Raw genomic sequence first — 15,552 nt, forward strand, 5'->3', positions numbered from 1 at the left:
ATGAGAACTCTTACAACCTTTCCCCTGCAGGAGGCGAAGGAAAACAAAAGTTACTAAAATAAAATGAAAAATATTAAAATAAACGTTCAGATGTTTAACAAGGAATCCAGTTAAGTACTCAACCAGAAATTCTTTTTAAAAACTCTAACACTCACAACAGAAAAACGGCAGAGAACAGATTCCCCTCTGGCAAAGAGAAAGCTATATTTCACTTCCCCTGGTAACTATCTTTAGTACTTTATACTCTTGGAAACTGAGAATGTGAATATGGATTTATTGTGAAGCAACATGCAATTATCGAATGCCAGTTCTGGGGGTGGGGGAAGCCTATGAATCGATGCAAATGAAACCCTAAAGCACGACAGCCATCAATATAGGCATTGAGGTCCGGTGACAAAGGCCTTATGATCTCTGCAACTTCCATGGCCTGGGCATTCCCCACTATGGCCAGTGGGCTATTTGCATCTCAGTATAGAAAAGAATCGATAGAAAGCTGAAAAGCCCTGGCCCTCGCACAAAAGATAATCAAAGCACCGAACCCAAGGCAGCTGGAGTAGGACACAGTGGGAATTATCTGAAATTAATTACCCTGCTAGTAGGCAAATGGAGCATCAGTGAGAAGGAATATTTTGGATGGAGTTTCTTGCTGAGTCTCCAGGAAAACACGGGACAGACTAAAGTCAGGGTGAGAAGGGCAAGTGTCACGTACGTCGGGATCCCAATCAAGTACAAGCGAACTTCGGTGCCAACGGTTCATTAGCATGAAGTAACGAACAGCGTGACTGAACATGGGTGGGGGTGGTTTGCACAAAGGCAGCGAGCAAACTACAGAGTAAACAGCCTTTCTTCAGCAAACTCCACTGCTGACTAGACTGTCTTCACCTACATCGTTCAGCGAAAAGACAAGTCATTCTAGAGCCTCTGGGATTGTGCCGGAAGTGGAAGGAGCACATCGTACCCCCGGCCCTCCCTCCAACTAGGAAAGGCTGAGTTCATTTTTGAGCCGTCCATGAAGAAACAGTTTGTAAGGAGTTAATAATGTAATCATGTACGTGAGTCTGTGTGAGCACGTGTGAGGCTAATTTTAACCTCTGCACTGCAGGGTACACTCCACTGGGGCAGGGCCTCTCTCTCTCCTTCACCTGTGTAACCTGGATACCTAGCGTGAAGCCTAGCACATAGCAAGCGCTCTGCAGAGGCTCCACAGATGCCTCCTAAGTGAACAAAGAAAGGCTCAAGAGAACGAATGCCCAGCTTTTAAGAAGTACCCATTTCATTCTGTCAGCTGATATCAAGGTGATGGTTGTGATTTACCCTCTGAAAGGGGTTCAACAAACCAATACTTAGTATAATACTTTCTTAGCAGCTTGTTCAAAATGCCTACAGTACTCTATTTAGAGTAACTTTTTCCTAAATGAGATAAGCCTCCCTCCTTACCATCTAAGTATGTGAGGTTCTACTACAGGCCTGTTTCTCTGAATGGATAGTCTTGTAACCTCTCCCTGGACTCAGATGCTATTAATCAGGACAGTATCCAGTGAGACGGACACTAGAAGACCCACTATGGACAAGTGAGGCTACGTGTTCTCCCCCGAGTTGGGTTTGAATCACATCAGTCCTGAGTTACGATATTTATTCTTCATGATTCTTTGGATTCATGATTTACATTTATATTATGTTAGAACTAGGGGATAAGAGACCCCAAAAGGCACAGTGAAAACCATGGACATGGTTCCTTTGATTACCTCATGGTCCCAGGACATGCTGCTGGCTAGCATATGACACATTTATTATTATAAATGGTAACGTCTCAGTCCCCTCCACACAAAAGCAAACCAAGCAGAGCTTTCAAATTAATAATCCTTTGGGTTTTTTGTTTATTTGTTTGTTTATTTTAGCTGCAATGGAATCTGCTGTTTGATTCAGGAAATCAGGGACAAGGAGAGAGTGGGAGGGTTATGTTTACTAATGATATGCCATCATTTGTTACTTAGATGCAAAGAAGTGTAAAGACTAAGTCTATAGTCTCAAGACATAAAACATGCTCTTAAAGCAGCCCGGAAGGATGACCATTCAAATCCAAGTTTGTTGACTGAATATTTCTCAAGCAGGCTACACAAGCTGAACACTGAGTTAGGCACTCACTGGAGACAAAGATAATACAGCTGCCTTTCTTGCTCAAGGAGCTCACAATTTCCATGCAGGTTGAAATATATACAATTAATTCTGATACTCCAGGATAACTGTTAGGTTTCATGTAGCAAGCTAGTTTAACAAAGCACAGAGCAGGAAGCTATAAAAATACACTTGAGGATGCTAAAGTTTCAGAGGAGGTGGCAGTTGGACTTCACCTTGAAAGATGCATAGATTTTTACCTGGAAAAATTTGCAGAAAGACATTTTAGGTAGAGGAAATGCAGAAATTAAAGCAGAGAGTGTGAAATTACAAGGTATGATCAGTAAGGCATTCAGGGTCCAGTGCAGATGGAGTGGAGACCTACTGGAGCAAGGGGTGACAGATGCGAGTAGAGAAATTGATTAAGGCCAGATCACAGAGGGTCTTGAGTGTGCCAAGAAGTTTGGAAGTTATCTTGTAAAACTGGAAAACCATCAGGCTTTTCTGAAACACACGAATGTAAGAAGAGAGGTATGTTTTGGAAAGATGACTGGCTGTATGGAACACTGACAAGAGGAAACAAGAGTCTAAGGAAATGGAGGTAGAGTTGCTTCCAGACTTTAAGGAAGAGAGGACCTAACAAACAAAACAACTGCACAGTAGCTACAAACTACTCAAATAAACAAAATCTTGAAAACCAAAAAAAAAAAAAAATTGAATAATAGATGAAAAAGGTTAACTCCCTCCATCCTCACTCCATGCAGTTTGATGATAGCACCATGAAATGTCTATCTGAAATTCTGGAATTCTAATTCCTACGATCTCGGTGGAACTCCTGAGAAGCAATGTTTTGGTCACATTAAAATAGCATGAATAATACAAGGCATCAAAACTGGAAAAGAAGAAGAAAAATTGCCTCTATTCACAGGTGACATAGTCTTATATGCAGAAAACGCTAAAGATTTTATACCCACACCCACACCCCACACACACACATCTGTCAGAGATAATAAAGAAATTCAGCAAAGTTGCAGGATACAAAGTCAACACAGGAAAATCAGTTCCATCTTTATATACTGACAATAAAAAATTCAAAAAGGAAATTAAGTAAACAATTTCATTTTATAATAGCATCAAAAAGAATAAAATACTTAAAATTAAACTTAACCAAGGAGACAAGACGTGTACACTGAAAACTACAAAACAATGCTGAAAGAAATTCAAGAAGACATAAATAAATGGAAGAATAGCTGTGTTCACAGATCGGAAGACTTCATGTTAAGATGACAATACTACCCAAATCAATCTACAGGTCCAATAAAATCCCTATCAAAATCTCACGGCACTTTTCACAGAAATAGAAAAACCCATCCTAAAATTCAAATGGAATCTCAAGGGACCTTAATAGCTAAAACAATCTGAAAAAGAAGAACCAAGCTGGAGGGCTCACACCTCCCAATTTCAAATCTTACTATAAAGCTATCTTAATCAAAACAGTATGATGCCTGCAAAGGAAAGACATATAAACCAAAGAAATAAAATAAGAGAGACCAGAAATAAACCCTCACATATATGGTCAATTAATTTTCAAAAAGGGTGCTAAGACCATTCAATGGGGGAAAGGACAGTCTTTTCAACAAGTGGTTCTGGGAAAACAAGGTATCCACCCACAAAAGAATGAGGTTGGACCCATATGTTATATTATATACAAACATTAACTTAAAATGGGTGACAGATCTAGACTTAAAAGCTAAAACTATAAACTCTTAAAAGAAAATATAGGAGAAAATCTTCACGACAATGGATATGGCAATGATTTCTTAGTTATGACACCGAAAATGAATGTAAATTGGACTTCAAAATTAAAAACTTTCCTGCCTCAAAGGACGCTATCAAGAGAGTAAAAAGGCAACTCATAGAATGGGAGAAAATATTTACAAGTCATGTACCTGATACAGGATTAATATCCAGACTCTATAAAGAACTCCTACAACTCAACAACCAGCAGCAAAACAAGAAACCCAATTCAACAATGGGCAAATAACTTGGATAAACACTTCTCTGAGGAATGTATAAAAATGGCCAAGCACATAAAAAGATGCTAAACATCATTAGACACTAGAGAAATCAAATCTAAACCACAATGATATCATTTTATACCCATCAGGATGACATATCAAAAATGGGAAAATCACAAGTGTCGGTGAGGAAGCAGAGAAACTGGAAGGCAGCTGTCAGGAATGTAAAATGGTACAGCCACTGTGGAAAACCGTATAGCAGCTCCTCAAAAAGTTAAACATAGAATTACCGTATAATCCAGAAATTCTACTCCTACGTATATACGGAAAGGATATGACAGCAAGGATTCAGACACTTGTATACCAATGTTCATAACAGCAATATTCACAATAGCCAAAAGGGAGAAACACCCGAGTGTCTAACAACAGATGAATAATTAAACAAAATGTGGTATATATGTGCAGTGGAATACTGTTCATCCATAAAAAGGAATGAAGTTCTAGAATAGCTGTTATGTGGACGAGTCTTGAAAACATGGTGCTAAGGGAAATAAACCAGACACAGAAGGAAAAATATTGTATGATTTTACTTATATAAAGTACCTGGACTAGTCAAATTCATAGAGACAGGAAGCAAACTGTGGTTGCCAGGAGTTGGGGAAGGTGAGGAGAGAATGGAGAGTTATTGTTTAATGGTTATGGAATATCTGTTTCAGATGATGGAGAAGTTCAGGAAGTGGGTTGTGAAGATGGTTGTACAGCAAAGTGTATGTACTTAAGGCCACTGAATTGAACATTTAAAATGCTTATAATGGTAAAATTTAAGTTGTGTCTACTTTACTTCTATTTAAAAAAAAAACAAAAAAACAGCATGAATAGCGCTGTCCCAGCTACCAAGTAAAGAAAAGAATAACACGTCTGAAGAGACACCTCTTTCCGGATCCAGGTGGGAGCTGGTGCCTGCAAAAAGAAGTCTAAAGGCTCAAATTGTGTAGGCTGTCCCTTTTTAGTAGGAGCGGTTAAGATGCTCAAAGAGACAGCAAACTTACATTGCAGTTTGATGAGCCCTCGAATGGTGGGTAAGAACCGTCTGGCCAGTCAGCAGGGTCCAAGGCAGCTGACTGCCGGTGCTGGGCCTCATACTCCTTGAGCTGCAACAAGAGGAAATGGAAGACTGAAATGGAAATGATGGCCAAGGCTGTCTACCAAGCAGCAGAATGAATCCTTTGGGCACCTTCTTCGCACCACTGTCGGTGACTAAGTGCCAGCCAAAGACAAGGGTCACCCAAACGAAAGGAGAAACACGTCCCCCCCCCCCCGCAGGTTTTCATCTAAATCAAACCAAGAGACACAACAGACTCTTTGTGTTCTGTGTTCCAAAAAGAACCTTGATTTTCCTTCTCCAACATCAAAACACCTTTCTCAGTTCAATTATAAGTTCGATAACAGAAACTGTCTGTAGCTTGACCTTTGGGTTACCTCTCTTTGTGGAAGACAAAATATGTAGACTAAGGACGTTTTAGCAAAGCAGAGGTGGAAGCCCGGAACTGACTTAACAATCGCTTGCTTGTTTTGCTTAGACTGCCTCGTGTTACCAGTTCAATGTTATCACCTAACAAATGTTGTGGGATTTATTGGGGATCCTATGGGTGAGAGGAAAATAGCAGTTAGATGTCTAGAATATGTTCAGAGACATTTAAAGTTTGGGCTTAAAAACTAGGTTTCCACTTTTTGAAAAACACAGAAGGACAAAATGAAATATAGAAAATCAACAAATTTAACCTAGCAGAATTAGATGAAAGATCTTTCAGAATGGCCAATGTGAGAACTTCCAGGTGTGTTTTCATAAAATACGTAAAAATTTAACTCTGTGTGTAATACAAATAAGTTGTCCCAGCATTAAAATTCTGTGATAAAACAGTTTTTTAGATATGAAGTTAAGACATCGATCAAATCATGTTCCATGAATCAAGACACCAAAAAGCAGATACAATCTGACCTGACAGCCCAGGAGATGGTGCCAGGACTGTCCTTTTCCACTGGAGCTGTGTGGACGTGGCAATGCCAGTCCTCTAGGAAAAAGCAACTTTCCAAAGCATTAGTTCTACTGTGAAGTTCTTTTCTGTGCACACTTGTGACAGGAAATGGACGAGGGGGAGGCAGACAGTATTGATTAACAGGTAAGGGCTCCCAAATAACTGGAAGCCCTTGGGCAAATTACTTAACCTCTCTGTGCCTCAGTTCCTTCACCTGGAAAACAGGATGACAATAAACTATATCACAGGACTATTACCAGAATAAAGTAAGATAATGCAGCAGAGCTCTTAGTATACTATACCCATGCAACAGACTTTTTATGACGGTATTATTATCACCCTTGTGGTTTCAGATAAAAGAGAGCTCAAAGTTCACATCAACTCCAGGTATTTGAACTTTTGCTATGCAGGTGCTTAATATTATTTTAATCTTTCTAGTATATTAGGGGGATTAATATTGTTCTAATCTCTCTAATACATTTAAGTGACATATTAGAATGCTCTTCCTTTCCAGATATATTGGTTTCTGAAGTGCATTATTCTTCCTGTATGATCGAAATAGCTGCCTCTGAAAAAGGGTGTTATCATTTGTTTTCTCAGGGTCTCTGCTCTACTTTCTAAATAAATAAAATCTTCATCTTTAGGAAAACAAAACAAATTCCTCACTAGTCAATCATAAACAGACCTAATATTTTTCTTTTGTTATCCGTCCATTTCCATCATTGACGTTGGTGCCTAAGAGTACATGTGCTTCTTCTTCTTTATTAAAAAAATTCATTTATTTATTTATTGGCTGCACAGCTTGTGGGATCTTAGTTCCCCGACCAGGGATTGAACCCGGGCCCTCAGCAGGGAGAGTGCGGGGTCCTAACCACTGGACTGCCAGGGAATTCCCCATGTGCTTCTTCTGATAAAGATTCAGATTTGTGCTCTATCCAAATTTACCTTGTTTTTTAATTTCCTAATTGAAAAAAAAGAAAACCAGGATCTCTAACAATTTTTTAAAGTGCATTTTACAACGAAAAGAACCTGGTTATTGTTTACATAATCACAGTTTTGTATTCCACTCTGCTCCCAAAGACAACTGACGATGTTCATTTGAGAAACTTGTGTATTTTAAAGCAAATTTATAGAGTTTTAGTTTGATTCTGGAAGTTTTAAAATAATGACATTTTAAAGTGTGGGTGTGGGTGTCGGTCTGCCTGTCCATCTGTCTACCTTCATATCTTATTTTCCCTAGTCTCATAGTTTTCTCACACTGGAAGTCTATGACGTGATTCTTAGAGGAATGACCATCTGTAGTAGGTTAATGCTTATTCTATCTTAAAGACCTTTATGGAGAGAGATTCTAAAATGTTTCCATTTCTAAGAGCACTTATTATAAAGAACATTTCTATTATATTTAATCTAAATCCCCTCCAGCTGCGATTTTCATTCATTTTCTTTCATGCTCTCCTCAGTAGAGATGAAAACAAAACACTGTGCAGTACGTCCTCAAGACGTACTGTCTAATAACCCTTCATATACTTGAAGACAGTGAATAAGTTCTTTTCTGAGATAAATTCTTTCCGATTCCAGCCCAAGAGACCTATTTAAAAAAACCCTCAATCACTTTGTTGCTCCCCTATGGACTCTCTCCATGAGCCTCTCTAGCTGTCCACATTCCTATGATTGATGCACGATGCCTGCTATGAGGAAGTAATTTATATAGGTTCTCAGCTCATAATCTTGTGCTCTGGTATAACAGATGCCCAGACTCCCTTTAAAAGACTGTTCTCTGATTTCCCAATTACTGTAGATATGGACTCACATCTACATACCCTTCTCAGGAGAATTACCTGTGGTTGACAGGTGTTGTCTCCCCACAGATGCCTAGAAGGCTGTTCGCTCCTCCCCAATCAGCTTTCAGCCTCTTTTTCTCTGGCAGGACAAACTCTACCGTGCAATTCACCTTCCCGAGCTCCCCACCCCTCCCTGTGGGATCAGGCTGAGGCGGAGACTAGACTTCTCCTGAAATCACATCTCTATCCAGCTTCTTCCTCTGCCTCTCCTGCTTCCCTCTCTCACTTACAGGTTTCTTCTGAAAGCTTTTCTTCAATAAATCATGTGCACAAGAATCTACATCTCAGGCTCTGCTTCTAGGGAACCTGATGTAAGACAGCTGGCATTAAGAAAAGTTCTCCATGCCCAAAACAACAGTCAAGTCAGTGACAAACATCAAGTTTTTTGTTTTCAAATCCCACAAGGACTTTATTTCGGACTTCCACACAGATATGACCTTGTGGAACCTAACACATATTTATCAGGTGGATAAATACATAATATTTAGTAATTAGATCAAATTACATGAGCAAGTGTTTAGTATCAATATTGATACATTATTTTTTAGGGAACATGATTATTAAATCATGGTCATAAATCTCTCTCAATTTCCTTAGACACTGCTTCCAGTTAAAATGTCAAAGGACGTATTTTTCAACAACATAGCTCCATCATGGCTGAGCGCCATCATACCAAAACAATACTGCTCTCCTTTATGCAAAGCTTTAAAAGTGACTTTATTCCTTACCCTCCCAATCTCACATACGCCACATAAATTACCCAGATAAGTTAATAACCTGTAGCTTCCAAGTGTCTCATGGGCTTTCTATACCTTGCAGAACTAGTCCAACACTTGAATACCCTGAACTTACTCACCAAGAGCTATGAACAGTCTTAAAATTAGCACCTGTAAATGGTGTTGTCTAGAATACGCTAATACTCTAGATCCCCCTAAACGATTTTTTTAACCAATGTGCTGGACTCCTTAAAGCATACAGAGTAAGTAACCATCATAAAACCATTAGAAAATGTTTGAAATGCCATTGGATTTGATGGAACTATTCAGTTAATAAAATATAAAAATCATAAGTTAAGCTGCTGTCTTTTTAAATTACACAGTGTGTACACAGAGTTATCTTGTAAACTTCATTCTCTTCAAATGCTTTTGCAGCTGACAATGGTGTTTCCCATATTGCTTCTTTGCAGCCATTTTCATCTTTGTATTGACAACTGGGTTTTCAGGAATGTGAATCATAGCTGTATACTTCACAGGGGGAAAATACTCAGCAGTGAGATCAAATTCATATAAACAAAGCACAGTGGACCAAACTGTATTCATTTGAACATAGGCAAAATTTTCCCAAATACGACGACGCACTGGGGGATACACTCAGCTCCAAATGACACACGGGCAAACTTCTCTCCTGATGCTGGTCGTCCTATCAGGATTAAGGTCTAGACATTCTATATGGGTCTTTTTTTTTTCCCCCCAAACTTTCTAATTAATTCATTTAAATTCATTAATGTTGCAAAAATACGACGTGGAACACATCAGGACAGAAGTTATTGTATTCCTAACAAGTCAAAGAAAAAGAAACTATTACATCTTCTTGGTAAATCAAGACCAACCCTAGTATTTCTTACAGGGACCACATCAACATCTTGCACACACAGTCTTCAGAACTGAATTTCTCACACCGTAAAAGAAGAGCAGTAGGCTATGCAACGTCATCTGAACAACGGTAAAATGATCACAGTACGTTAATTGTGTCTAAATGGCAGCATGTGAACTTATGGTAAAAGAAAAAAAAATGTTTGAATCTTTGAAATATATATCAAAGTACACTAGTGTCTAACGAACTCTGAATTGTGTTCCATGTGCCCCAAGGGCTGTGCAAGTCAGTGCCCTGAACACCACAAATATTTACTAGCTAGTTTATGTAAATAAACTGTTGAAGGGGCATAACTTTAGAAAATTCAAATACAAAAAGTGCAGTGGAGTAGCTAATTAACATTATTTTCCAAGTTCCTCCTTAGCTACGCTGAATGTAAAAACACATAGAAATTTCAAAATGTAAATGTTTTAACCTCTTGTAGAATGTCTTATAAAACAGAATTAGACAGCCACCTGAAACATTATAATAATTCTTTAGTAACATGAAAGCATTAAATACCTATGGGTCTTTTTAGACTCTGACTGACAGTGGGAGAAACACATGCCTGATGCCCTGAAGGACCATTCTTATCATGGTCATTACAGAAGGTCTAACTCTTAATGTTTCTTTTATATAGCAATCAAATAAATTTTAGATACTTGAGCTGATCATAAGTTAAAGGAGGGAGATCCTTCATTTTTCTTCAAGTGTTTTGTCTCTGGCTAAAAGGAAGCCCATCCAGACACTGGTAGCCAAGGATGTATGTTGCCCTGCCAAGAGCAGACCAACAAGCTTCCCTGTTACTTCATCATCTGTCAAAGGACGCCCACCTTTGTGTGCAGAATCTAATAAAGTTTGGAGAACGTCATCAATTTTTTCTTTCTGTGTTTCTGGATTGCCTTATAGGAAATATCATTGATGTCTTGATGAGCTCCATCCTAAAATTAGGCAAAGGCAGCCAGCCTGGCAACAGACAGACTCCATGGCTAAAACCTCCATCCAACCTGCATACAGCTGTGCCACCTTTTCATAGAGTTGACTTCTGATTTCCTTTCCATGTAAACAATGGCTAGCTGTTAAAATTATCAGCTCAGAAAGAGCATCAAACAAATTGGTTTCTCCCCAACTTTGAAAGTATTCCTTTGTTTCTTTTTTGATTATAGAAACGTGCTACCTGAAGTTGACTATGTTAAGGACATTTTTAACATTTTCTTCTGCCCCAGGAAAACTGGGTTAGATACATCCTATGCAACTCCCTTTCCAAACACAGATGGTGTCAGATGCCTGCAGACATCTTCTGCATTTAGATCTGCAAATTTACAATTATAAACAGCAATGCAGCAGCATGACTCACCAGAACGTCAGTAAACATCTTGCCTACCATGGTAAAATTAATACAGGTCCGTGTTTCTCATATGCATTTTCTATTCAGCTGGACTTTTTTCAAGCGCTATGGCATGCTCAAGGAATGGCACTGGAGAGATGTCTGGTGGATTTTTTGCCCTAGCTGGCAGCTGGACGGGGTGGCCGAAGGCACGGTGGAGCAGGGAGACCAGACTGAGGGTGAAGGGCAGGCATAGGTGGTCACCAGGCACTGCTTCAGTCCCCCAGAGACGCTGGAGGCAAGATCACCTCTGTTCCTCCGAACGAACAGAGCGAGAGAAGCTGGCAGATGGGCATCTGGTGGAGGCCTTGGTCCTCAGGTCTCCTACTACAGGTCCCACCTCCCACTCCCCTCAAGCACTTTTTTTTTTCCAGCATTGTCTCAGCAACAAATCAAACTTTTTTTTTTAACTATTGAGGTTTAGAGTCAGGTATATTAAACTAAAGTATGTCTGGCACTGTTTCAAGGTTTCAGACCTTCAAGATTCTGCTTAATGTGAAAGTCATAACTCATTCAATGATTCCTTAGTGACTTGAAAGTTCTAAACCTGCCTAATTTATGACTTGTCTACACCATCCCGAACCAAGTATTCAAAGTCAGAATCCAAGAATTAATCAGCCAGTTGGTTGGGTGACAACAAAGCAGGAGATCTCTTAAGAATTGCTATCTTGCTATCACAAACACTACTCCGGTGTCCTAAAGGTTAATTAGGCTTCTTTCAGTGCTTAATTTAACTCAGAGCAAAAAAATATGACACAATAAACTGTAATATCTACTCAGAAATGAAAGTAAGCAAAAGTTTAAGGTTTACACATAAAGCCTGACTTTTAGGTTAGTCAAAGTTCAGTTTGTTGAAGGCGTCTTACAGAACTAATGCTTATAATGGTTGCATTTACTTTTTCTTTGGTGGTTATTTAGTAATTTATCATTATCAATCTTATCAGTATATTCCCATACCCTTTGATGTCCCTGTTCTAGTCTGTTTGAGCTGCTATAACCAACCACTATAGACCGGGTGGCTTATGAACAACAGAAATTTCTCACAGTTCTGGAGGCTGGGAAGTCCAAGATCAAGGTGCTGGCAGATCTAGTGTCTGGTGAGGACACACTTCCTGGTTCACAGACAGCATGTGTCCTCACGCAGCGGAGGAGGGTTAAGGAGCTCACTGGGGCCTCTTGTACATGGTCACTCACCCCCTTCATAAGGGCTCCACCCTCATGACCTAATCACTTCCCAAGGGCCTCACCTCCAAATAACATGACTTGGGCATTAGGATTTAATATATGAATTGGCGGGGGGGGGGGGGCGGGGGGTTGGGGTGGAGGCATTCAGTCTGTAGCAATCCCCCAACATATGTCAATGTCAGGAGGTCAAGTGCTCACAAATGAAAACCACACACCTGCACTCTTACCCTAGCAAGCGCTTCTTCGATGCTGATCATCTTTTCCTTGACCATCATCATCAGCTGAATCCGTTCCTCGTCGCTCATCGTTATCTCGCTGGCAACATAACCCACATCTTCTCCTGGAGATCGAAGAAGAAAAACAATAGGAACAGGTGAAGAAGAAAATAAAAAAGATAAAACAGGATGCCAGTCTTGAAGGCTTGTCATCTAGGACTAGAGAAGGACGTAACTCAGGCGCACCGTCTAGCGCTGTTACTGATGGAGCCACAGGACCAGGAATGGGCTGCTTTGTAGGAAGCCAGTGCGCCTATCTCGCTTGGAAAAAAGCTTCAAGAACAAATGGATGTTACCATGGAAACAAATCCTTCAAAATGATCAGAGCTTTTGTGATGGAGGGTCTAGTGGAGGAGTTTTGGAAGAAGGCTGACAGGGCGTCTGGAGTGACAGGTGAGGCAGAGAACTAATTTAAAGACCCGGCTAGAGGGCTTCCCTGGTGGCGCAGTGGGTGGGAGTCTGCCTGCCGATGCAGGGGACGCGGGTTCGTGCCCCGGTCCGGGAGGATCCCACATGCCGCGGAGCGGCTGGGCCCGTGAGCCATGGCCGCTAAGCCTGCGCTTCCAGAGCCTGTGCTCCGCAACGAGAGAGACCACAACAGTGAGAGGCCCGCGTACCGCAAAAAAAAAAAAAAAAAAAGACCCGGCTAGAGCGAACGAGCACTCCAAGGCTCCTTCGGCTGAAGGTTCTCTGCGTCCTTCCATTTCAAACACGAACAAGATGTTTTTGCAGAGGAGGGAGAGGAAACCCTCTTTCACAGCAGAGAACTTGAAGGTCACAGCGTCTGCTGCAGGACAAAACCTTCATCCTGGTAGAAGCCTAGATCCCTACTAATCTATTTGACTGCTGTTCCTCAGGGGACACGTGTAAATAAATATAATCTCAGGTGTGAAACATCTGGAGATCATTAGAAGGAAGGTACTATCTATGCATGTATCTGAAAGTATCACTCTCATAAATGTTTCCAAACTGTGAGGGGAACTCAACTTCTAGCTCAAAACTGAAGGCAGGGGGCTTCCCTGGTGGCGCAGTGGTTGAGAGCCCGCTTGCCGATGCAGGGGACACGGGTTCGTGCCCCGGTCCGGAAAGATCCCACATGCTGCGGAGCGGCTGGGTCCGTGAGCCATGGCCGCTGAGCCTGCGCGTCCGGAGCCTGTGCTCCGCAACGGGAGAGGCCACAACAGTGAGAGGCCCGCGTACCGCAAAAAAAAAAAAAAAAACAAAAAAACTGAAGGCAGGCAGAACTGCAGAGGGAAAGAGAATCCCTCAGTTAGGATCCTTTGAAAGTGTTTTCTTGAAAAGTGAAACGGCCATCACGTCTCACGTAGGTGAGCCACGTCAGCGTACGTGCCTTTGATCAGCGTGTGGGGAGAGTGTGTCGGTGAAGGTGGGCCGTCATGAGCAGCCAGAGTTCTCACCCTCCATCCTTCTCCACCCTGTTCACACCTTACAGGAATCAGTGCCACCAGGATGCTCGGCTCTAGCTTCATTTGCCCGTGGTACAGACGGATGGACTGAATGAGTCTGGCTGCAGACTTGTGGGAACGCATTTCTCAGGACCTACCTTGGAATTTATGTTCCCCTGTGTTTCCTTATCTCACTTCCTTTTTGTAATCAATCAGCCCAGAACACCACTCAAGTGCCCTTTGCCACTCAGCCCCTTGTGCGGGAAGAGTAATGGTGTGAGCCAGGGGAGGGGAGAGCCTGCAGCTTTGATGCATTTTACTATCTGCCTCGCCTCCAGTGGTGGAGGCGAGTGGTGGAGAGAGTTGCCTGGGTTTAAAAAGAAATGAACGTTGAGCCGGTAAACTGTTGGCTTCCTCCCTCCATCCCCTTCTCTCTCTTTCGCCTTTTCTTTCTTTCTAAATAAGACTTTGTTAGAATCCAAGGTTTACTTTGAATCGTAAGTGATGCTGGGTGTGTCTCAAAATGAAAAACTGGGAATGCTTAAGAATAAGTCTCTCACAGCAGGACAACTTAAATAAGCCCACCGATGGCTGCCAAGGAACCCAGGTGTGCCACTGACACACACTGTGTCCATGTTCCTCATTTCCGTGTGTAGGAATAACTGGAGAAGCATTCTGCACAGGCTAGGACACCAAGATTTTGTAAAAGAAAATAAGTCGTGTCAGTGGTGAGCAACTAAAAATGTTCATCTAATGATAACCTTATCCAGCCAGACTGGAATCTGGAAGTAGCTTCGTTTCCCCTCCCTGTCTGAATACTGGAGAAACATAAATTATACAACTGGGCCTCAAAGGGATGACATATTTACTTACTATATAAACAACAACAAAAGACACAGCTAAGAGGAGGCAGGACTGCCTTCACAAAGCAGCCCGGGCAAATTCCCATGATGTCAGCCCATTAGACAGAGTTTCCAAGGGTAACAACCCCATAACTGTCCCTGCCACAGAAAAGCATCAGCAGTTCAGAAGATTGCAAAGGCCCCAAGCGGCAGGGCAGGGGGGAGGGTCCAAAACTCACAAATGCTAAGACTTTCTGGACCTTTTTAGGGTCCATCTTGGCCAGTAAAGATCTCCCTGAGGTTGATGTGATTGAGAAAAGGAAAGATTTGGTCTTTGCTGTCAGATCTATAAAAGAAAGGACTGCGAACTCTTTCCATTTTGATTTCTTTGATTTAAAAAAAGAAAAAAAAACAACCCACTGGGATGTCTGAAAGTAATGATAGGAATGTCAGAAAGGCTGCACGGCGTATGGGCACATGCAATGACTTATTCTAACTTACAGCATCCATTTAGATTAGCAGCCCAGGCTTCTTAACATTTTAGAGCTAAAAGGACCTACTGTCTGTTAGCTGTGTTACAGTACCTTTTGAAGTCTGTCTCATTATTCCTTTCTGATTCTTTCGGAAGTTCTGCCAGAAATACTTATTTTTCTTCTTCCAATCTCCTTTTCCTTTAAAAAAAGAAAAAAAAAGGCACAAGCAATAAATTCATTAATAACAAAAGTAGCCTCTTCCTTACAACTCAAAGCTTGTATAAGAATACTTTGATTTCACAAAAAGACAGTTTTTCTCTTTCAGTTTGTGAAAAGACTTAG

The 15,552-nt window shown here is 41.1% G+C and overlaps 1 protein-coding gene and 1 pseudogene across 10 annotated transcripts in view; both read right to left on the reverse strand.

The window, feature by feature from the left end:
- Positions 1-15,552, reverse strand: part of SASH1 (SAM and SH3 domain containing 1) — a 335,989-nt gene that overhangs the window by 55,954 nt on the left and 264,483 nt on the right. For 8 of the 10 annotated variants that reach the window (XM_067701818.1, XM_067701821.1, XM_067701817.1 and 5 more), the window contains 3 exons: positions 15,322-15,408; positions 12,430-12,554; positions 5,183-5,284 (listed from right to left, as the gene is read on the reverse strand). In XM_067701818.1, coding sequence (XP_067557919.1) covers positions 5,183-5,284; positions 12,430-12,554; positions 15,322-15,408 — 314 coding nt within the window. The remainder of the gene's footprint in view (positions 1-5,182; positions 5,285-12,429; positions 12,555-15,321; positions 15,409-15,552) is intronic. The other 2 variants (XM_067701816.1, XM_067701825.1) reach the window with 1 other exon arrangement.
- LOC137204459 (lanosterol 14-alpha demethylase-like) lies at positions 5,291-11,044 on the reverse strand (annotated as a pseudogene).

The sequence above is a fragment of the Pseudorca crassidens genome, chromosome 13, assembly GCF_039906515.1.
Source record: "Pseudorca crassidens isolate mPseCra1 chromosome 13, mPseCra1.hap1, whole genome shotgun sequence".
Taxonomy (NCBI): Eukaryota; Metazoa; Chordata; class Mammalia; order Artiodactyla; family Delphinidae; genus Pseudorca; species Pseudorca crassidens.